This window comes from Dendrobates tinctorius, unplaced genomic scaffold (assembly GCF_039654945.1).
Source record: "Dendrobates tinctorius isolate UK_male_01 unplaced genomic scaffold, ASM3965494v1 ptg000075l, whole genome shotgun sequence".
In the NCBI taxonomy this organism is placed as follows: Eukaryota; Metazoa; Chordata; class Amphibia; order Anura; family Dendrobatidae; genus Dendrobates; species Dendrobates tinctorius.
Genome location: NW_027361743.1, coordinates 11035952 through 11059716, shown reverse-complemented (window position 1 = coordinate 11059716; position 23765 = coordinate 11035952). Strand labels below are relative to the sequence as shown.

Here is a 23765-nt window from a genome sequence, read left to right as displayed (position 1 = left end):
CAAACTATTATCATGGAATATGGTATTTGACGTCAAATTACGTGACCTCCCTTGATGTTTATGGTTTGTTAGACTTCTCCTTTTGAAATTCCTTTCCTTCATGTCCCTCTCAGTTAGTGTGAGTGCGCTCCCATCAAAGCACTCACATAAAGAGACACATTTCCGGTGGCAATACACATTAGGCCAAAGTTGGCCAAACCCTGCCGATTTCAGTGGGACTTTTTGACCACCTATTGTGTATTCACTGATCAATCAATCGGCAGATTAAAGAATGCAAGAAGATCTGAGATGATGCTATTGAGGAGGAAGGTCCTGGCCAGGAAGTACCCAGTGTGATAAAACACTCCGGGATCGCCTTTGCTGGGGTCAAAGGTCACGTGCGTTCAGCATGAAACTCAGGCGCACAGCCGGGGTCCGGGTATAACTGACACTGGGTCAGGTTTATTAACGGTGAAAGCAATGCATAAAGAAAAAAAACATAAAACAAATCCTTGCCTGTCCGGCACTAACTAAACAAAGGACACCCTAACTACCAACTGGCGGGCTTCTCCCGTCCAGCCAAACCACAGTTGCAGTGGGCACTGCTTTCACTCACGTGTGTCTCTCACACAGACAGGCTCTCTGTGTTCTCAGGCTGAGACACTCACACAACCACCTGGCATCCTTTTATATACGCCTCCCATTATTCATTAGTAACCAGGTGCGATACTGACCAGACTAGGCCACATAGGAAAGGTATCTGGGCGAGATATACCTGCCCTCATCCACTATTCCCACATGATTCTCACATATCCCCCCCCTCTGCTCAGACCACTCCGGTCGAGCAATGACACCCGCCAAACAGTGCACTCGGGACAGGGCATCTGCATTCCCCATCTGTACCCCTGGGCGGTGCTCCACCGTAAAAGTGTAGGCCTGCAGGGCAAGGAACCACCGGGTCACCCGGCTATTCCATTCCTTGTTCAAGTGCATCCACTTGAGAGGGGCATGGTCAGTGATCAGCCTGAACTTTCTGCCCACCAGGTAATATTTGAGGGCCTCTAGAGCCCACTTAATGGCTAGGCACTCTTTTTCTATGACTGCATACTTTTGCTCATGTTTGTTCAGCTTCCTGCTGAGATAGAGGACTGGGTGTTCCACTCCGTCCCTCACTTGTGACCGTACGGCCCCGATACCGGTATCAGAGGCATCCATTTGTACCACAAACTCGCTGCAGAAGTCCGGAGTCACCAGTGCTGGTTGAGAGCAAAGTGCCCGTTTTAGGCTATGGAAGGCTTCTTCAGCCGCTAAACTCTATTTAATCATGACGGAGTCTTTCCCTTTTGTAAGATCCGTCAGGGGGGTAGCGATGGCTGCAAAATTGGGTATGAACCGGCGATAATATCCGGCGATCCCCAGAAAGGCTTGCACCTGCTTCTTGTTGACAGGTTGTGGCCAGTCCTGAACCGCCTGAATCTTATCGAGCTGGGGTTTAACAATACCCCTCCCAATTACATACCCCAAATACCGGGCTTCTTAAGCCCGATGTGACATTTCTTGGGGTTCGCGGTTAGACCTGCCTCCCACAGGTCGTCAATCACAGCTTGTACTTTCTGGAGATGAGTCTCCCAGTCCAAGCTGTAAATGACAATGTCATCCAAATAGGCCGAAGCGTACTGCCTATGTGGCCTCAGGACTTGATCCATCAGTCTCTGGAAGGTCGCCGGTGCCCCGTGCAGTCCAAACGGCATATACACATACTGAAATAAACCTTCCGGCGTAGCAAATGCAGTCTTTTCTCTGGCAGCCTCCGCCAGAGGGATCTGCCAATACCCCTTTGTTAGGTCTAGGGTCGTAATATACCGGGCTTTTCCTAACCGATCTATTAACTCGTCGACCCGGGGCATAGGGTAGGCATCAAATTTTGAGACTGCATTCAGTTTCCTGAAGTCATTGCAGAACCAGATGGTGCTGTCCGGTTTAGGAATTAGCACAATCGGGCTGGACCAAGCACTTTGCGATTCCTCAATGACTCCTAACTCTAACATTGCCTTCACTTCTCGGGAAACGGCTTCACGGCGCGCTTCCGGGATTCGGTAGGGTTTTACGTGAACTGTGACACCAGGTTCCGTTACGATGTCATGTTTCATTAGCGTAGTCTGCCCGGGTTTTTCTGAGAAAAACTTTTGGTTGTGAAGTAGAAACTGCCTGACCTCAGTCTTTTGCCGCTCCGAGAGAGTCTCTACAACCCGTACCTCCGGTACGGTATGCGAGCAGACGGGACGGGCCAGCTCCACTGATAAGGCAGACCGATCTTTCCAGGGTTTTATCAGATTTACATGATAAATCTGTTCAGGTTTCCGTTTACCTGCCTGGTATACTTTGTAATTTACTTCACCAACTCTTTCCTTAATCTCAAAGGGGCCCTGCCACTTTGCCAGGAACTTACTGTCCACCGTGGGGACCAGGATCAACACCCTATCTCCGGGTGCAAACGTACGGATCTTGGCGCCCCTATCATAGATTCTTTTTTGGGCTCCTTGAGCCTGCATCATGTGTTCTTTGACGATAGGCATAACAACCATAATACGGTCCTGCATTTGTGTGACGTGATCTATCACCGTTTTAAACGGAGTGACCTGACCCTCCCAGGTTTCTTTTGCAACGTCTAACAGTCCGCGAGGACGTCGGGCGTACAATAACTCGAAAGGCGAGAATCCCGTGGAAGACTGGGGTACTTCCCTGATGGCAAAAAGCAAATACGGAAGTAAATAGTCCGAGTTCTTCCCATCCTTGTCTATCGCCTTTCTCAGCATCTGCTTCAGAGTTTTATTGAACCGTTCGACCAACCCGTCTGTTTGAGGGTGATACACGGATGTGCGTAACGGTTCGATTTGTAACAATCGGCAGAGTTCCTTCATTACCCAGGACATAAAGGGGGTCCCCTGGTCGTGAGCATCTGTTTTGGTATACCGACCCGACTAAAGACATGCACCAGTTCCTTGGCAATCGTCTTGGTGGCCGTGTTATGCAAAGGGATGGCCTCCGGGTAACGAGTGGCATAATCCAAGATGACCAGGATATGTTGGTGTCCACGTGCAGACCGTGTAAGGGGCCCAACTAAATCCATCCCAATCCTTTCAAACGGGACTTCAATAATAGGTAGGGGTACCAAAGGGCTACAGAACCGGGGCTTAGGTGCAGAGGCTTGGCAGTCAGGACAAGACTCACAATATACACGAATATCGTGATGCATGCCTGGCCAAACAAAACAGTGTAATATCCTTTCGGTGGTTTTCTGGACTCCCAGGTGACTTCCCATCACATGTCCGTGGGCCAGGTCCAGCACCTGCCGCCGGTAGGGTTTTGGCACGACTAATAGTTGCACCGTGTCTTCCCCCTTTTTCTCTATCTGATAGAGTAAATCATTCTCCAGGACCATGTAAGGATATGCCAGCCTAGAGCCAGGTTCTACGGGCACCCCATTTATCACTTTTACATTTGTCCTAGCCTGAGAAAGGGTAGGATCCTTTATTTGCTCGCTTTGGAAGTCATCTTTCTGAACTTCTAAATCCGGCAAACGGGGAGGTGGACGGCTGTCGGCCTCCTCCTCTTCCCTGGTCTCCTCCGTATCACCTGCCATGACTGAAAACGGGAAATGCAGGTCATTTCCAGTAGACTCTTCCCCCGAGTCTTCCGGGGAGACCTCTTCCAGGGGTTCGGGACCCACACGCGCCCTGGGAGAAGAATCATGTACACTATTACCCGAGGGCATCAACTGATTCTCCCACAATTGCCAGAAGTGGGGAAAATCCCGGCCCAAGATAACATCAATAACGCAGGGACGAGTCCCACTTTGCACAGACCCATAGGAAGTAGTAATGCATATGACCGTGGTGAGGTACGAACAGGTGTCTCCATGCACACACGTTACAGAAAATTTGTCTGATGGTCCAGTCGGGGCTGACACCAGACTGGCCTTCACCAGAGTCACCACACTTCCCGAGTCTAACAATGCCACCACATTTTTGCCATCAACAGTTAAATCACACAAGTGTTTTTCCACATCCTTTTGACCGGCATTCACACTCACTACCCGTGCAACCATAGACATGCGGTTTTTAAAGTCTGTGACATCGCACTGCATGGGTTCAGTAGTGACCGGACAGTTCGCAGCAATGTGGCCCATCTCTTGGCAGCGGAAACACCTATCGGGCCCCTTGCTTAGACCATAGTTCGTTACTCTCGGCCTCGCATTGCGGGCAGTCCTGGTTTCCTCCCCCACTGTCTTAGGGATTTTTCCTTCTCCCCTACTCCCTGGAACAGTCTTACCGGTTCCACGTGGAGATGATGAAGAACGAGGCGGGGTAGCGTCGTCTCGGAGTCCTTCCGCCACGGAGTAACGTTCAACCAGATCCACCAGTTGATCTGCCGTCGTAGGATTTCCATGGCTTACCCACTTCCTCAGGGCTGGCGGTAGGGCTCTCAGGTATTTGTCCATGACGACTCTCTGGATTATCTCTGGCGCTGTCAACACCTCGGGTTGTAGCCACTTCTTCGTCACGTGGATCACGTTGAACATCTGTGACCGCAGTGGTTTATCCGGCTGATAAGTCCATTGATGCACTCTCTGTGCACGGACAGCGGTTGTCACTCCCAGCCGGGCCAAGATCTCGGCTTTTAATTTGTCAAAGTCCTGCGCAGCTTCAGGTTCTAAGTCATAATACGCCTTTTGGGCCTCACCGGAAAGAAACGGGGCAATCAGGCCGGCCCATCGTGCCTTCGGCCATTTTTCTCGCACCGCCGTCCATTCAAACTTGGTCAGGTATGCCTCGACGTCATCTTCGGTCGTCATCTTCTGCCAGTACCGACTCACGTGAATCACTCTCGACTCTGCTTCCAGGTTAACGTCAGGTAAGCTTGCCAGGCGCTGCGCCACCTGCTAGAGAAGCGAACGATTGGTAGCTGTCATGTCCACCAACTCCTTCAGCTGGGCCATCATCACCCGATTAGCTTCTTGCTGGACGGCGGTGGACTGTACCAGCGCTTTCACCACATCCTCCATGCTCATGCTTCCAACGTGATGCCCGCGTTCTCCACCACAATGTGATAAAACACTCCGGGATCGCCTTTGCTGGGGTCAAAGGTCACGTGTGTTCAGCATGAAACACAGGCTCACAGCCGGGGTCTGGGTATAACTGACACTGGGTCAGGTTTATTAACGATGAAAGCAATGCATAAAGAAAAAAAACATAAAACAAATCCTTGCCTGTCCGGCACTAACTAAACAAAGGACAACCTAACTACCAACTGGCGGGCTTCTCCTGTCCAGCCAAACCACAGTTGCAGTGGGCACTGCTTTTACTCACGTGTGTCTCTCACACAGACAGGCTCTCTGTGTTCCCAGGCTGAGACACTCACACAACAACCTGGCATCCTTTTATATCCACCTCCTATTATCCATTAGTAACCAGGTGCGATACTGACCAGACTAGGCCACATAGGAAAGGAATCTGGGCGAGATATACCTGCCCTCATCCACTATTCCCACATGATTCTCTCACCAGATATCTGCTATTATAATCTCTGCATAAATCAGTTCTCACAGCTCTTTTGATATAAGACAACACTTCATCATATGTCATATAACAAAAACTATTTTATGATCCAATCACTTGGAATCTATTATAGAGCTACAGTAACCCGCACATGGGTTATATAATATAAGTGAAACAATCCCATTACATCTGCTTCTTGTTAACATTCACTTCCTACCATTTAGATGTATTTCGCCTTTGTCTTGCCATCATCTGGAGCTTTTCTCAGGAGTGTGAGGTTAAGTAATACACATGTTTTGGGCTCTACAAAGCCCCAGGGGGTCGAGACTACATAACACTTAACCCTAAGGGTTGTAATTTTTTTTAATTATACCCACATCAACATTGAAAACAAAGAAAGAAAAAAATTATGGAATTCTGGAACTCTTACAAAAGACAGAAGTGTTACTGATCTGCAAATGATGTAGAAATGGAAACCAAATTTTCAAAACATCTTGATTTTTTTCAGTAGGGAGTATGAGCATCACGTGCAGAAATCCCCGCACTTACAGCCTTGGATGCTATCACTGAGGTTATTAATCGTCGTTTGATGAATGTTCTGCTGTGCTGAATACACTTTGGAAATCATCAAGATCTGTTGCTGGCAGCTTCCTTTGCAATTTCGGACCAATGATGTCCCAGATATGCTCAATGGGAGTCAAGTCTGAAAAGGCTGCAGGGCATTGTGGCATATTTAGGCCACCCAGGCTGTTCACAGAATCACGATCAACATGCGACCTTGCGTTGTTGTGTTGAAGAACATGACACTTTGGAGAAATGGCCAAACCACTGGTTCCACCCACCAAATCACTATAGCTCTGATCTTTTAGTGTACCTGAAATGAAGACTAGAGGTGTACGGCTACTGTACACTTATGCCACCCCTCACCATAATTTCAGGAGTGGGTCTGGTGTAAGGTTCCCCTGTGAAGTCCTCTTCATGATGTTACCCATGAGATATCCAAAAAATATCCAGCTGTCATTGTGTTCAAGACACAAACTGGTCACGTGGTTTAAGTGGATAGACCTCCATTCCAGCCTCTTGTTTTCATCTGGAGACCATGTGGGCCATGCCATGAAGAGACCTTCACAGGGGAACGTCACACCAGTCCTACACTCAGGATTATTGTGAGGGGTGGCATAATGTACCCCTCTAGTATTCATTTCAAATACAGCAACAGCTCAGCGTTACATTGATTTGGTTGTGGCCTGCAGCAACTCCGGACTTGATTCCCATTGAGCACATCTAGGACGTCATCGGGAGCTGCCAGCAGTGGATTTTGATGACTTTCCCAAGTTCATTCAGAGCGGCAGAACATTTCTCAGATGACCATTCATGACGACATTTATAGCAGACAAGGCTGTCAGTGTTCTTCGCCTGGCAATCATACTCCATCCTAAGTAAGTCCAGATGTTTTGAGAATTTTTGTTTTTCATTATTTGCAGTTTACTTATATGCCTACCCATCCTGTGATTTTCTGAATTCCACAGCTTTTCCTTCTTGTGGTTGTCCATATTCACACCGGCATCAGTGCTGCCGATAATTCGGCCTTCTTCCCATTCTTCCCTGTTGTGACCAGCAGTCCCTGATTATTATTCTAAACCTGTTTACCCTCTCACCCTTGTGATGGAATCTGTCACTTGTCAGTCGTGACTGCAGATGGAGCGGACTTTGTTTTTCCCACAGCTCCTGCAGACACGTTATTTCCAGACTGCTGGACACCCACATGTACTGGCAATGGTAATCATGTTCGTGTAAGCTGCAAGGTAATGGGAATTTCCCACAAGTGATTCAAAATTCATGTTTCCTCAGTCCGATCTTGATGTGTGGAGGTCCCTGGATAAAATGCCTATGTGGGTATTAGAGGATGAAATGTAATATTGCACAAGGCCTTTGTGACATAAGGATGATTGCAATGTTGCACTATTTCTTATACAAACCACAGACCAGCCCCCTAAATAAATATAGACCGCAAGACTAATTCCTGAAAACAAAGTACAGACCCCAGACCAGTTTCCCTCATACTAATATGGCGCCACTAACCATAAAGAGATGCCTAAGCCCTAAATACATACAAAGCTCCAGCTCAGACATCCAAAGTAAATATAGACCCTTGACCAATTTCTGAAAACAACATAAGACGGTAAAACAGAATCTGTACACACACAACTACAGACCCCTCAAAAGAAATACTATTGTCAAATACTCTAAATACTGTAAATTCATACCCCAGGGGAGTCTCCTAGATCAGACTCCCTAATAATACAAGAGCCCAGACCAAAATCTGAAAACAATATTCGGACCCTAATTAAAGCAGACTCTAGATACATACAGACCAGAGCAAATACTCTTTCCATATCCTTAAAAAATGTACAATCCAGGTCAAAACCCTAGATATGTAAATACAGACCCCAGGTCAGACCTCCTCAATAATGGAAACTCTGTGATCAGATCCACTAAGAATACATCCTAGACTAGTCTCTTAAGCAAGTACAGACCTGAGATCAGACTCTCTAAATAAATACAGGCCCTAGACCATACCTCAAATAGATGCAGACCCCAGACCAGACCCAAAATAGATACAGACCAAAGAACATGCCCCAAATAGATACAAACCCTAGACCAGACCCCAAATAGATATGGGTCGCCCTCCCAGGGCCGTGGGGTACTCGGTACCGGGCCCGATGAGCTTCAATGGGAGATGTCACGGCAGCTGGGACCCGGCCCATGGCCCTGGGCGCCCATTGTAAAAGGGGTTGTTGCAGTGTGCTTATGGTGGTGAAAGTTTATAAGTGATTTGTGACGCCACCTGTGGTGTTCGGCAATGAAGATATAAGCCGACGCTGCAGACAGATCCTCTGGGACAGATGGTGTGGTGCAGCAATGATGTTATAGCCCTACACAGGCAGGGCTGGAGCCCAGGGCAGTGTAGGTGAAGTGCAGTGTCAGGCGCAAGGGATGTAGCATTGCTGGGCGGGTTGGCGCAGGAATAAGTGGGGGACACCAGGGCATGTAGTTCCGAAGCTTTACTCACTGTCTGTTGCAGGTACAGGTGCCCACATCCGTGCCATGTCCTCCGGGTCAGGAGCTCAGCCAACTTCCAGGCAAGATGAAGTACTCCTTTCCAACACTCCGCCAACATATGTGTCTTTTCTGAACGTCTCCTCTTATAGCGCCTTTGAATGAAGTACTCCTAGTACTGAGTCACACTGGAGTTCCTCCTGTCAGATGTTCCTATGAACTCTACTTGTACGGCAGACAGCTGTAGCCTGCTTCGGGGACTCCTTGCTACTAAGTCCCGGCTCACTCTTATGTTGCTGTTGTGCCCCCAAGTCTTGTGTGGGAATAAAGTGGTCACTACTTCTATTCCTCCGGTGTCTGCTGCAGGACCATTAGTATCCGTACAACCTCGGGGACCGGGCCCCGGCCTTGCGCTTAGAACTTGAGAAGGGTTCTCCTCTAACCCTAGTCCTTGTTCTCTTATTCTCCTCACGTTCCGTGCTAATCCTTCTTCCCAATGGAGAATCAAGCTTCCTTTCTCTGTCTCTTTCCTGTGCCAGCAGACCCAGATCACTGTGGCCTGCTGCAGCACTTCCTTCTTCCATCCCTCTCCTGGGGATCTTCTCTGTCTCACACTCTGTCCTTCTACATCTTCACTCACTGACTGAATGAATGACTGAACGACTGACTCACTCAACTCTTCCCAATCTTTTATGTAAACTAAACTCCACCCACCTCCCAGCACGTTTCGTGTTCCAAGCAGGGAGCCACCAATGGGTGCTATGCTACACTCCAAGCAGGGAGTCGCCGAAGGTGCTTTGCTACACTACTTTGTGGTGTGGGGTGCAGGTGTTGGAGTGTGGTCAGGTGTCTCCACCTTACCTGGATGGTGGGGTACCACACGTCAGGAGGAGGTGCAGTACCTCTGTGGCGACTGAACCCTCAGGGGCGCCACAGATACAGACCCCAGACCAGACCCCAAATAGATACAGACCCCAGACCAGACCCAAATAGATACAGAGGCTAGACCCGACCCCAAATGGATGCAGACCCTAGGCCAGACCCCTAACAGATGCTATACCAGACCCCAAATAGATAATCTAGACCAGATATCTAAAAATAGACCTATCACCAGAAACCGATGCAAAAACAGAACCTAGAAAATAATTTAGACCTTAAACCCTAAACCTTCTAAACAAGTGCAAACGCCATGAATATTTACTCATGCAAAAACCCAATAAATAAATAAAGATCCCCGGTCAGACCCAGTTGTAAGTAGTAATATCATCGATACCATCTAACATCAAAGCCGCACACAAAGAGAAGAAGCTCCAGTCATCACACTAGGGATGAGTTAATTAAATGTTTGATAAAATACAGTAGAATACATTTCAAGTTGATAATTTTGGATGGCCCCTCAGTGATGGTCTAAATATCCAAATGGCCCCTGACTGAAAAAAGGTTCCCCACTCCTGCTCTATATAAATGCAGACCCCAGGTTAGATGTCCTGGGTCTTGTAGAACCTCTAAAAAAAGAACAGATTCAGTACCAATCCTTTAAATAAATACAGATACAGTACCAGACCTCTAAACAAGTACAGACCCTAGATCAAAAGATGAACACAAAATACAGACCCCAATCCAGAACCCTAAACAAAGACTTGGATTTTCCGCAGTGGACGCTTCCTGTAGGAAGCAGATTTAGATGTCACTAGCTCAGCCAACCAATCAGCAGCTGTGCTGGTGATATGCTGCAGACATACACCCATGCGGAGCTGCACACTGGCGAAGAGCGCCGGTTTGCGCCGGCAGCGCAAGCTTGTGCTTATATTTCAGAGTGATGTTTATGAATGTAGGATGCACTGTACTAAAACATTGTTTCTGAAATTTTTTGTCTGAGGTACAGAGTTATTTTCATGTTCTTTAGTGATTAAAATTTCAAGTGCTTGTAGAAATAAGTAACTTTGCAATCTGCTTGTTACTAAAATCCCTTCTGTTCTCAAAGATGGAAGGATTTTTAATTTAACTGCTTACTGCTCGTTGTCTAGGTTACCGGCCACCCACAGCGGTGGGCGAACATGTGCAGTGCTTACAATCTTTTTCCTACATAGCTTGTAAGCACTGCTCTGAAGCTGTCAGGATCACTGGAGCGCAATGTTAGCTCACGTTCTGGCAAACTGCAGTGCAACTGCAATCCTCTGATGCTGCGGATGGAAAACCGCCTCATATAGCAGCATCATAGAGTGCACAGCATGGGCTAGTGGTGCAGTGATGCGGCTTGTCCGAGCTGTCAATCAAGCAGGAGTTGCTGAGTGGCCAAGTGACTTGTTCTGTGTTGGAGGGAATCCCGTGTGTGTTTGGGTGGAGGTCAGATTAGAGATGAGTGGATCAGGCAAAATTAGAATTTGCAAATTTTACTGGGAAATTCAATACACGGAGAAGTTGCTCAGCTCGTACTTAATGTACCTTATTATGCTCTGAGGTCTCCTTAGACCCCAGAGCATAATGAATGTAAATGTTAAAAATTAAAAAAATCCTTATACTCCCCTCACTGCTCACCTCTTTTGGCCCCTCTACTCCACACTGTCATCCGTCTGGTTCTTGTTGCATCTTTAGGTCACCGCCACTCACCCTGCAATCCCTGAGCCTCTCACTCTGGGCCAGGACTTCCAGCTTTGAGACTCGAGAGGGTTCTGCGCATGTGTCTGCAAGGTGGTCTTCCTCCTTACGTCCTTCCTTCCCTCTTTCCATCCCGCCTTCGCTCCCTGCTTTCTTCCTTACCGCCTTTCCTCCCACCTTCGTTCCCTCCTTCCTCCTTCATACCATTTTTCCTTCCTTACGTCTTTCCTTCACTCCCTCCTTCCATCCCTCCTTCCTTCCTTACGTCCTTTCTTCCTTCCTTCCCTGTCTCCTTCGTTCCTTCCATTCGTTCTTCCCTCCTTCAATCCCTTCTTTGCTCCTTCCTTCCTTCCTTCCTTCTCTCCTTTGTTCCCTCCGTCCTTCAGTCCCTCCTCACCTCTTTTCTTCCTTACTTACATTCCTCCTACCCTTCTTCATTCCCTCCTTCCTTCCCTACACCACTCCCTCACTTCCTTCCTTCCTTCCGTCCCTCCTTTGCTCCCTCCTTCCTTGCATTCTTCCCTCCTTCCTTCCTTCCCTCCTTCCTTTCTTCTTTTTATTGCTGGTTTCCCATGATGCTAGTGCTCACATATTAGCCTTAAAAGAATATAAACCCCTGTTATGTATACAGCAACTCATACAGCAAATCACCACCCGGCTATCACCTGATTGTCCAAACTGTGGCAGTATTCTTTGTGTATATACTGATCTGAAAGACAAAGACAATATACAGTCATATGTAAAAGTTTGGGCACCCCTATTAATGTTAAACTTTTTTCTTTATAACAATTTTGGTTTTTGCAACAGGTATTTCAGTTTCATATATCTAATAACTGATGGACTCAGTTATATTTCTGGATTCAAATGAGGTTTATTGTACTAACAGAAAATGTGCAATCTGCATTTAAACAAAATTTGACCGATGCAAAAGTATGGGCACCCTTATCGTTTTCTTGATTTGAACACTCCTAACTACTTTTTACTGACTTCCTGAAGCACTAAATTGGTTTTGTAACCTCATTGAGCTTTGAACTTCATAGCCAGGTGTATCAAATCATGAGAAAAGTTATTTAAAGTGGCCACTTGCAAGTAGTTCTCCTATTTGATTCTCCTATGAAGAGTGGCATCATGGGCTCCTCAAAACAACTCTCAAATGATCCGAAAACCAAGATTATTCAACATAGCTTTTCAGGGGAAGGATACAAAAAGTTGTCTCAGAGATTTAACCTGTCAGTTTCCACTGTGAGGAACATAGTAAGGAAATGGAAGAACACAGGTACAGTTCTTGTTAAGCCCAGAAGTGGCAGGCCAAGAAAAATATCAGAAAGGCAGAGAAGAAGAATGGTGAGAACAGTCAAGGACAATCCACAGACCACCTCCAAAGACCTGCAGCATCATCTTGCTGCAGATGGTGTCACTGTGCATCAGTCAACAATACAGCGCACTTTGCACAAGGAGAAGCTGTATGGGAGAGTGATGCGAAAGAAGCCGTTTCTGCAAGCACGCCACAAACAGAGTCGCCTGAGGTATGCAAAAGCACATTTGGACAAGCCAGTTACATTTTGGAAGAAGGTCCTGTGGACTGATGCAACAAAGATTGAGTTGTTTGGTCATACAAAAAGGCATTATGCATGCGCTGTATTGTTGACCGATGCACAGTGACACCATCTGCAGCAAGATGATGCTGCAGGTCTTTGGAGGTGGTCTGTGGATTGTCCTTGACTGTTCTCACCATTCTTCTTCTCTGCCTTTCTGATATTTTTCTTGGCCTGCCACTTCTGGGCTTAACAAGAACTGTACCTGTGTTCTTCCATTTCCTTACTATGTTCCTCACAGTGGAAACTGACAGGTTAAATCTCTGAGACAACTTTTTGTATCTTTCCCCTGAAAAGCTATGTTGAATAATCTTTGTTTTCAGATCATTTGAGAGTTGTTTTGAGGAGCCCATGATGCCACTCTTCATAGGAGAATCAAATAGGAGAACTACTTGCAAGTGGCCACTTTAAATACCTTTTCTCATGATTTGATACACCTGGCTATGAAGTTCAAAGCTCAATGAGGTTACAAAACCAATTTAGTGCTTCAGGAAGTCAGTAAAAAGTAGTTAGGAGTGTTCAAATCAAGAAAACGATAAGGGTGCCCATACTTTTGCACCGGTCAAATTTTGTTTAAATGCAGATTGCACATTTTCTGTTAGTACAATAAACCTCATTTGAATCCAGAAATATAACTGAGTCCATCAGTTATTAGATATATGAAACTGAAATAGCTGTTGCAAAAACCAAAATTGTTATAAAGAAAAAAGGTTAACATTAATAGGGGTGCCCAAACTTTTACATATGACTGTATTCCTAAATCAGTCACACAAAATAAAACCTTTATTTCAAAATAGGATAAAATCCATGGTTGCTATCTGAGGGAAAAATAGAGAAGCAGGGATAGTATTAAACACACATGTACAGCTGATGCATTTCAAATCACGTGGGTTAATCATATGAATAAAAACCCACATGGATCGAAATGCGTCACATGTACATGTGTTTTTAATACTGTCTCTCTCCTATTTTTTTTTCTCAAATGATAATCTTGGATTTTAAACTTTTTTTTTAAATTATGAAGTATTTTTTTTTTTTAACCTTTTTTGAGATTGCTGGATAAAAACTCTGTTAGCCTTCTGTTATCGCCTGGGACTTACCTTATTTTCCGAGCATCCACTGATATTGATTTTTTAGTTCCAAAAGTCAAGGAAACCTAGGTGACTTAATAAGTTGATTTTTTTTTTGGAGTTTTTTTTTCTACATTTTTCCTAATGTTTATGTTTATGTAAAAAGTTGACAATATATAAAATTAAGTTTCAGGTGTTTTTGGAAACCAACGCCTTTAAGAACGATCCTGCGTTTGCTATTGATGACACTGGAAGAACAGAAAATATTCTTTTCTTCTACTGTTTTCTGCTGATACAGTCAGTCGCTGTTGGAAAGATTCCTAGTAAAGAATGTGATTGATTGTTGTCACGATTCCCTCCTTCTTGAATATGGAATTGCCGAGTCACTAGTCTATTACAACTGTTGCCAAGTACTGCCCATTTAAGATGAAAAAACACATTTTTCTCCCCTCTTTGTATTTTATTCCTGCTAGTATGAAGCCTTAGAATAAAATTACTCTCAAACACTGGTGTCATGATCCAGGACGGGGTTTCGCTTTGGCCCGTCCTGATCAGACTGGGGGTTAATTGTTCTGCCTCTCTCTGGCAGAGGGCGGCTATTTAATGCTCAATGGACCTAGGTCCGGTGTCAGTTATACTCCTGCCCTCGGCTGAGTTAGTTGACCTTGTGCGTACGTGTGCCTTGTGCCTGATATCTTGCTTGCTTGTTTGGTTTTTGATCCGGTTCTGTCCCTGTTACGAGTTCTGCCTGCCCCTCTTGTACTGCGCTACCTCTCGTGTATGACTCTCTGCTTGTGACCCGACTTCTCTCTGCTCGTCCCCTTGGTACCACGTCGCCCTCTTGTGTATGACCTTTGGCTTTGTCTGACTACCAGTCTGTTTGTCCCTGCTGTGCCTCGCTTGCCCGGACTGTGTGTGACTTCCGTTTTGCCTGACTCTGAGTTGTTGTATGGTGTCCTGTCATCTCTGAAAGCAGGATGCTAAGCCCCGCCCCCTGCAGTCACATGACCTAGGTCCTGTGGCAGCTTGATAACTTCAGCGTCCTCAGGTCCTGTGCATCTTTACTTTCCGGCGCTGACAGGTTCCTGACACCCATAGCTTGAAGCACGCATTGTCACCTCTGCTGCCCTGCTCCACAGGTATCTTTTAGCACTATTTCTGTACTCAGGACACGCGCACTGGCTCAGTGAGCGAGTGTAGTGCGGTGTCTCTGACATTATAACTGACCCATACCATTTTTTTTTCTGCTCCCCTTCTCCTGTGTATGTGATGGATCCTATGCACGCTCTTTCTGAGCAGGTAAAGCTGCTGACTCAGATGTCTCAGAGACTCCTTGGAGAACAACGAGTCCTGGCTCAGTCTCAGCCTCAGCAGCTGATCGCTGACACTGTGCAGGGGGTATTCTCATCAGGGGCTCGGGATGTTACATTAGTTTTCCCTGAGTCTCCGGTTAAGTTACCGGATACCTTTTCTGGAGATAAAAGGAAGTTCAGAGTTTTCAAAGAGGGCTGTAAGCTTTTTTTTTCATTGAGACCACACTCTTCTGGGGATGAAGGTCTGAGAGTGGGGGTCATTATGTCTCTGTTAAGGGGAGCCCCCCAAGCTTGGGCTTTCTCCCTTTCGGCCACGGCCCCTGAGCGTATGAATGTGGATGCATTTTTTGAGGCCCTGGGGCATATTTATGATGAGCCTGATCAGATGCATATGGCTGAGGACATGGTGATGAGTGTGTGCCAGGGGAAGCACTCAGCTGAGTGGTTTTGTTCAGAATTCAGGCGCTGGGCTGCTGAGGTCTGCTGGAATGATGCCACCCTCCGGGGTTTGTTCCGTAGAGGCCTGTCTGAACATGTGAAAGACGCCTTGGCTCTCCACCCTCCGCCTGATTCCTTGGAGGAGGCTATGACACAGGTCGTCCGAATGGATCTCAGGCTACGGGCGAGGGGAGTGATGCAAACTGAGACTCCGTTATTCTCCCAAAGAAGGGGAGGCTGTCCTACATTGGAAACCTTGGAGATGGGAACCATCGACCTCGAGGTGGAACGAATTGTCGACTCCAGGTTGGTCCGTCGTGCCTTTCAGTTTCTGGTACATTGGAAAGGCTACGGTCCTGAAGAACGGTCGTGGGTTCCTGCTCGATCGGTCCATGCGGATCGGTTGGTCCGGGCCTTTCACGCCAGGTACCCTGAGAGACCTGGGGGTCCGGTGGCCCCCCATTGAGAGGAGGGTACTGTCATGATCCAGGACTGGGTTTCGCTTTGACCCGTCCTGATCAGACTGGGGGTTAATTGTTCCGCCTCTCTCTGGCAGAGGGCGGCTATTTAATGCTCACTGGACCTAGGTCCAGTGTCAGTTATACTCCTGCCCTCGGCTGAGTTAGTTGACCTTGTGCATACGTGTGCCTTGTGCCTGATATCTTGCTTGCTTGTTTGGTTTTTGATCCGGTTCTGTCTCTGTTTCGAGTTCTGCCTGTCCCTCTTGTACTGCGCTACCTCTCATGTATGACTCTCTGCTTGTGACCCAACTTCTCTCTGCTTGTCCCCTTGGTACCACGTTGCCCTCTTGTGTATGACCTTTGGCTTTGTCTGACCACCCGTCTGTTTGTCCCTCCTGTGCCTCGTTTGCCCGGACTGTGTGTGACTTCCGTTTTGCCTGACTCTGAGTTGTTGTATGGTGTCCTGTCATCTCTGAAAGCAGGATGCTAAGCCCCGCCCCCTTGCAGTCACATGACCTAGGTCCTGTGCCAGCTTGCTAACTTCAGCGTCCTCAGGTCCTGTGCATCTTTACTTTCCGGCGCTGACAGGTTCCTGACACCGATAGCTTGAAGCACGCATTGTCAACTCTGCTGCCCTGCTCCACAGGTATCTTTTAGCACTATTTCTGTACTCAAGACACACGCACTGGCTCAGTGAGTGAGTGTAGTGCGGTGTTTCTGACACTGGTAGTATTGTATTCCCTATTGTATCCAGCCCTATTCCGGGAACTGCTTAATAAATGCAGAAATAAAAAACACAGAAAGACAGGAAATTCCAATTTTGTTTAGCCACAAGTGTCTTTCTAAAGTGAAACTCACTGCAGAAATCTAGATAGTAATTAGGTGTGAGGAGTTGAGAGAAGCCATTTTAGATGTTGCATGGACAACAATTCTGGAGATATTCTTCATGACTTTTAGGAAAATATAAATGCAAATTTGTCCTAACCATGTAAACTGATGCAGAACAAATGAACACTTACTGCCAAATTTTCACACAGATTACAGCTGATCATTTGTTGTTCCTGCACCAGATCCCTTGACGATCATCTTATCATCAGAGTAGGTTTCTATTACATTTTCCAAAATGGACTTCCTCCATGAGTGCACTACCCCTTTTGACAAGTGGTCTGGTCAATTTCTTCCATGTATGTGTTGCATGTATTATAACATTGTCTAAGAAGTTAATTTGTGTACAAAATGCTTTTTATTTTACGCTAAATCACAATTTCACCTTATTATTTTTGTATATTATTTTTTATTTCACCAGACATGCATCAGTATTTCTGGAAAATGGCAAAGACAGAATAGGACGTGTTTATAAAAAGGCCATATACAAACAATTTAAGGATGAGAAGTATGTTCAGGAGGTCACTAAGCCTGCCTGGCTAGGACTCCTTGGCCCAATTATCAAGGCAGAAGTTGAAGACACTATTATTGTACACCTGAAGAATTTTGCTTCTCGATCCTATACGCTTCATCCACACGGAGTCTTCTACGAAAAGGATTCAGAAGGTAAATGTGTTTAATTTTCACTGTAGCTTTGGAGATTGGTGAGTCATTCTAATTGACGTCGCCAGAGATCAGGGCAACAACTGGGATTATGTATTTTTAATATAATTGGAAACATATTGTAGATTGTTTTAAAATGTTTGCTGACTTTATTTTCCCCTATGGACTTATGGCTCCAAAAGAGATGGATCAAAGATGGTCCATGTCAGTAAGATACCTACCTATCTGTGTATGGTACACTATAGGATATAATTTTCTGTTGATTTAACATATGCTCAATGATATACCGTTCTCATCCAAATTAGTGTTTATTTTAACCAGGAATGAGTTAGGTAATAGCTGAGGACCGCCATGGGGTGTGCATATGTCTTTAATGGCCTGGCTCTCAGCAAAATATAGATGAAAAATTTAGTGCTTGTGCTAACAAAGTAAGTAGGCTGTTGCATTCACGGAATAGATGTGAAAAATTTGACTTGGGGCATATGTTTTCCCCATGGCGGTTCCCCTATTATACTAAAAAAGTTTGCCAAAAGGTGATCCATTGCTTTAAAGAAGGATTCTGCTGCATTTAGTTTTAGGAAATGGTAGTGGAGTAGTTAAGTCTTGTTAAAGTGTGATCATCACATCAAGTAAAGAAGGAAATTTTCACCCCTTTGTAGCAAATTTGCCCCTTCTTCAAGATTTCAAAAATCCCTTGATAAAGCATTGTATCACTTTGAGTTGTGTGTTTTTCGAGTTATGTAGCTGTGTTTTACTTTCCATATAACCAAGAAATTTTTTGTCTACATATTGCATATTATAGGAGCTTTTTATCCAGATGGGACCAGCAAATCAGATAAACGCGATGATGCAGTTCCTCCTGGGGGACGTCATACCTACAAGTGGATTGTTAAACAGGAATATGCACCAACCTCTGAAGATCCCAATTGTTTGACTTGGATCTATCACTCCCATATCGATGCCCCTAAAGACATAGCAAGTGGATTGATTGGAGCCTTGCTGACTTGTAAGAAAGGTAAATATCATGTCACCCATATAAGTGGGGGAAAGGTTACTTTCAACAAATACATAACCACTATGCCTCAAAATCTTTAAATAACCAACTGAAAATGATGGTCATTGAGTGAAGGAGGCATAAACCCTGGTACATAAAACTGAATTTTTTTTTTATTCCTGAGCATCTATATTTGGGCCTGGTGCTAGATTTAGGAACAGGCTCAGAAGAATAATATCATTCCAAGCATGTAAAACCAAGAGCAGGGTAACCAACACGGCTGTGGAAAATGCATTAAAAGCAACCATGATAGCGTACTGCACCGGGTGCAGAGATAGCAGATACGCCCGGGCACCGGGGCTTAGGCTAGTTTCACACTTGCTTTTTTTTGCAGCGCGTTTTTCCCGCAAAAAAACGCATTGAAAAAACGCATACATAAGCATACAACTGCTGCGTTTTTTTCAAGCATTTTTATGAGCATGCATGAAAAAAACGCAGCGTTTTTATGCGTTTGTATGCGTTTTTAGCGCGTTTTTACCGCGTTTGCGTTTTTTTCCAACATTTTTAGGTGGCCCCTCACACTACCCAAACCATGACTTTACTAACCCTAACCCTGACCCTAACCCTAACCCTAACCCTGACCCTAACCCTAACCCTAACCCTGACCCTAACCCTTAACCAAATCATACTTAACCCTAACCCAAACCCTAAACCCTAACTAACCCTAACCCTAACCCTAACCCTGACCCTAACCCTAACCCTAACCCTGACCCTAACCCTAACCCTAACCCTAACCCTGACCCTAACCCTGACCCTAACCCTAACCCTAACCCTGACCCTAACCCTTAACAAAACCATACTTAACCCTAACCCTGACCCTAACCCTAACCCTAACCCTGACCCTAACCCTTAACCAAACCATACTTAACCCTAATCCTGACCCTAACCCTGACCCTAACCCTAACCCTAACCCTAACCCTGACCCTAACCCTTAACAAAACCATACTTAACCCTAATCCTGACCCTAACCCTGACCCTAATCCTTAACAAAACCATACTTAACCCTAATCCTGACCCTAACCCTAACCCTAACCCTAACCCTGACCCTAACCCTAACCCTAACCCTAACCCTGACCCTAACCCTTAACAAAACCATACTTAACCCTAATCCTGACCCTAACCCTGACCCTAATCCTTAACAAAACCATACTTAACCCTAATCCTGACCCTAACCCTGACCCTAACCCTAACCCTAACCCTAACCCTGACCCTAACCCTAACCCTAACCCTGACCCTAACCCTTAACAAAACCATACTTAACCCTAATCCTGACCCTAACCATGACCCTAATCCTTAACAAAACCATACTTAACCCTAACCCTGACCCTAACCCTAACCCTGACCATAACCCTAACCCTAAACCCCCTTAACTAACCCTAACTCTAACCCAAACCCCTAAATTCCATGGTTTAAAAAAAAAAACGCATATGCAAAAAAAGCATACATGAGCATGCCAGTGCGCACATATGCGCATCCATAGGCTATAATGGCCATTTTTAGCGCAAAACGTGCGCATATGTGCGCATGCGCTTTTTTGCAGGGCCAAAAAATGCAACATGCTGCGTCTGGAAAATCCCAACGCACACCCCAAAAAAACGCAGCGCATGAAAATCGCATACATGCGCTGACCAGTGCGCAGGTATGCGCACCCATGTTAAATATAGGGGAAAAAACGCATGCGCAGGTGTGCGTTTTTTTCCAGCGCTAAAAAACGCAAATGTGAAACCAGCCTTAGACAGGCAACCATGAATGGCACATAGTAGGTGGTCAGTCTTTACTACAGAATTTGTATTGGCATTTAGGAGTTTTAGGTAATTTGCCTATATGATTGATATCTATTAGAGTACAAATGTTCAAAATGTCCTCAAAAACGTACAAAGGAATAAAGTCACAATTTTTTAGTGCAGTTTTTTCCAAAAATGTATGACCCCCCCTATATGACTCAATATTAGGCACATAGCCCAGTGCGGATGCCTGGGGAACAGTGTTGTATATGAACTGCTATTCACCCTAAGAAAGAAGATGTAGATCAGGGGGACTGGAGGACAGACAATCATTTCATATCCCATTACATGTTCTATATTCAACCCTCAAATCGGACGAGTGGTATCTGTTTTTATCGGATAGCACAGGGGCCAAGGTTATTCTATGGGGCAGTGCTGATCAGCGTTTTATTTCTCATGCCGATTCGGCATGAGAAAAAAAAAAAATCACATCATGCTGCGAGTTGCAGCGCAGATCGGATCACACGTACCCATACAAGTCTATGGGTGCGTGGAAAACATTGGACTGCACTCAGATGGCATCCAAGTGCAATCTGATTCCTACAGACTTAAAGAATGGAGGAGATTGTGAAATTTTGTTCTCCATCTTCCCCTCATCTGAGAGAATCATATCACACTATGCTGACACTGTGACTATGAGTACGATCCGAGTGTCATTTCCATAATTTATCCGATTCTCTACCATGAGAGAATCTATGCTTGTGTGAGCGAGCCCTAAGACTTGTAAGGCACCATTAAAAGAAATAGGCGACTAATGGTTCCAATGGATATAAAAGAAGACAAAAAATGAAAAGCAGCAGAATTTTTTTGTCTTGGAGGCCCCAGATTTTTGTGCGCATGAATCGACTACTGTCTAAGAATTATCTTTAGATCACAACTGATCGCTGGTGGACCCAGTATGAGAACATGAAGCTTATATTTAAGGGTGATAGCCAGGGAACAATTGTGCAGGGACTACATGAAGCTAAGCTCATGACATACAGTATGCTGCAGGGATCACTCTGCTGCAATGGCTTGGATTGGAGATAACTCCATAAGTTAGATGATGCAGCCTCTAAGCTGTTAGCCACCACCATGATGCAATCATGGAGGTGCTGATGGGTTGTTAAGGCCTTCAGAACTGAAATTAGAAAAGTTTATAAAAGAGTTTTTCCTTTTGGAAGGCAGGGATGAAAAAACAAGAGTTCAGGTGTCAAGGAGTGAAATCTATGGTGATAAGCGAGATGAGGATCCGCCTGATACGTCCAATGCTGCCTTCATAGACGTTAAGTGACCACCATCCAAAAACTGATCTATGTCCATCAAGTGCTGAGTGATCCGGCTTCCTTCACAAATCAATAAACCTCATTGTATGTTGGTTTTTGACATTTTTCAGGGACGCTGGACAGTTCTTTGAACCGGCTGGATGTTGATAAAGACTTTGTGCTGATGTTCTATGTGATTGATGAGAATATTAGCTGGTACCTGGAGGAGAATATCCAGACGTTCTGCTCCGAGCCGGACATTGTAGAGGTAGATAATGAAGACTTCCAGGAAAGCAACAAGATGCACGGTGAGTGACCCCGAAATGTCATCGCGAGACTGTAATGTTGTAATATTAGGTTTTTACCCCTTCTACATGTCCATTAATTACCATGTATGACTGTGGGTCACAGGTTTTCTGCGGCAGGTAGGCAGAAATCTAGTAGAGCAATAACATAAATCGTAAGATCCTTCATGTCAAGGAGGACCTGTGTGGAGCAGGAGCCGAGATTCAGGAAATGCGGCAGGCGGGGTGTAAGCCGTGGGGCACACAATTATGTGTGGTTACGGCCATGATTAAAAAGCTTATGGAATTGTTTTGGGAGAAGTACTACTCTACTTGAGTATGAAACATTATTACATTATATATCATTCATACATTGGATGGTGGTTAGTGGTCAGTAAACTGGTGCTGGTTGGTCAGTCCTATGATCACTTCTTTCCAGTGATGGTTAATGGTACAGTCGGCATCTCTTTCTTGGTTGTCAGTAGTACAGTCGGCATCTTTCTTGGTTGTCCGTAGTACAGTCGGCATCACTTCCTTGGTTGTCAGTAGTACAGTCGGCATCTCTTGGTTGTCAGTAGCACAGTCGGCATCTTTCTTGGTTGTCCGTAGTACAGTCGGCATCACTTCCTTGGTTGTCAGTAGTACATTCGGCATCTCTTTCATGGTTGTCAGTAGAACAGTCGGCATCTCTTTCTTGGTTGTCAGTAATACAGTCAGCATCTCTTTCTTGGTTGTCAGTAGTACAGTCGGCATCTTTCTTGGTTGTCAGTAGTACAGTTGGCATCTCTTTCTTGGTTGTCAGTAGTACAGTCGGCATCTCTTTCTTGGTTGTCGGTAGTACAGTCGGCATCTCTTTATTGGTTGTCCATAGTACAATCAGCATCTCTTTCTTGGATGTCCGTAGTACAGTCAGCATCTCTTCCTTGGTTGTCAGTAGTACAATCAGCATCTCTTTCTTGGTTGTCAGTAGTACAGTCGGCATCTCTTACTTGGTTGTCAGTAGTACAGTAGGCATCTCTTACTTGATTGTCAGTAGTACAGTCGGCATCTTTCTTGTTGTCAGTAATACAGTCGACATCTCTTGGTTGTCAGTAATACAGTCAGCATCTTGGTTGTCAGTAGTACAGTCAGCATCTTTCTTGGTTGTCAGTAGTACAGTCGGCATCTCTTTCTTGGTTGTCGGTAGTACAGTCGGCATCTCTTTCTTGGTTGTCGGTAGTACAGTCGGCATCTCTTTCTTCGTTGTCGGTAATACAGTCGGCATCTCTTTCTTGGTTGTCAGTAGTACAGTCAGCATCTCTTACTTGGTTGTCAGTAGCACAGTCAGCATATCTTTCTTGGTTGTCAGTAGTACAGTCTTCATCTCTTTCTTGGTTGTCAGTAGTACAGTCAGCATCTCTTTCTTGGTTGTCAGTAGTACAGTCGGCATCTCTTTCTTGGTTGTCAGTAATACAGTCAGCATCTCTTTCTTGGTTGTCAGTCGTACAGTCGGCATCTTTCTTGGTTGTCGGTAGTACAGTTGGCATCTCTTTCTTGGTTGTCGGTAGTACAGTCGGCATCTCTTTCTTTGTTGTCGGTAGTACAGTCGGCATCTCTTTCTTGGTTGTCGGTAGTACAGTCGGCATCTCTTTCTTGGTTGTCCGTAGTACAGTCGGCATCTCTTTCTTGGTTGTCGGTAGTACAGTCGGCATCTCTTTCTTGGTTGTCGGTAGTACAGTCGGCATCTCTTTCTTCGTTGTCGGTAGTACAGTCGGCATCTCTTTCTTGGTTGTCAGTAGT

The 23765-nt window shown here is 45.5% G+C and overlaps 1 protein-coding gene across 1 annotated transcript in view; it reads left to right on the top strand.

Annotated features, from left to right (window-relative positions):
- HEPHL1 (hephaestin like 1) overlaps positions 1-23765 on the top strand; it is a 144566-nt gene that overhangs the window by 25897 nt on the left and 94904 nt on the right. Inside the window, exons 2-4 of the mRNA XM_073582984.1 lie at positions 17379-17623; positions 18423-18635; positions 21834-22010. Coding sequence (XP_073439085.1) covers positions 17379-17623; positions 18423-18635; positions 21834-22010 — 635 coding nt within the window. The remainder of the gene's footprint in view (positions 1-17378; positions 17624-18422; positions 18636-21833; positions 22011-23765) is intronic.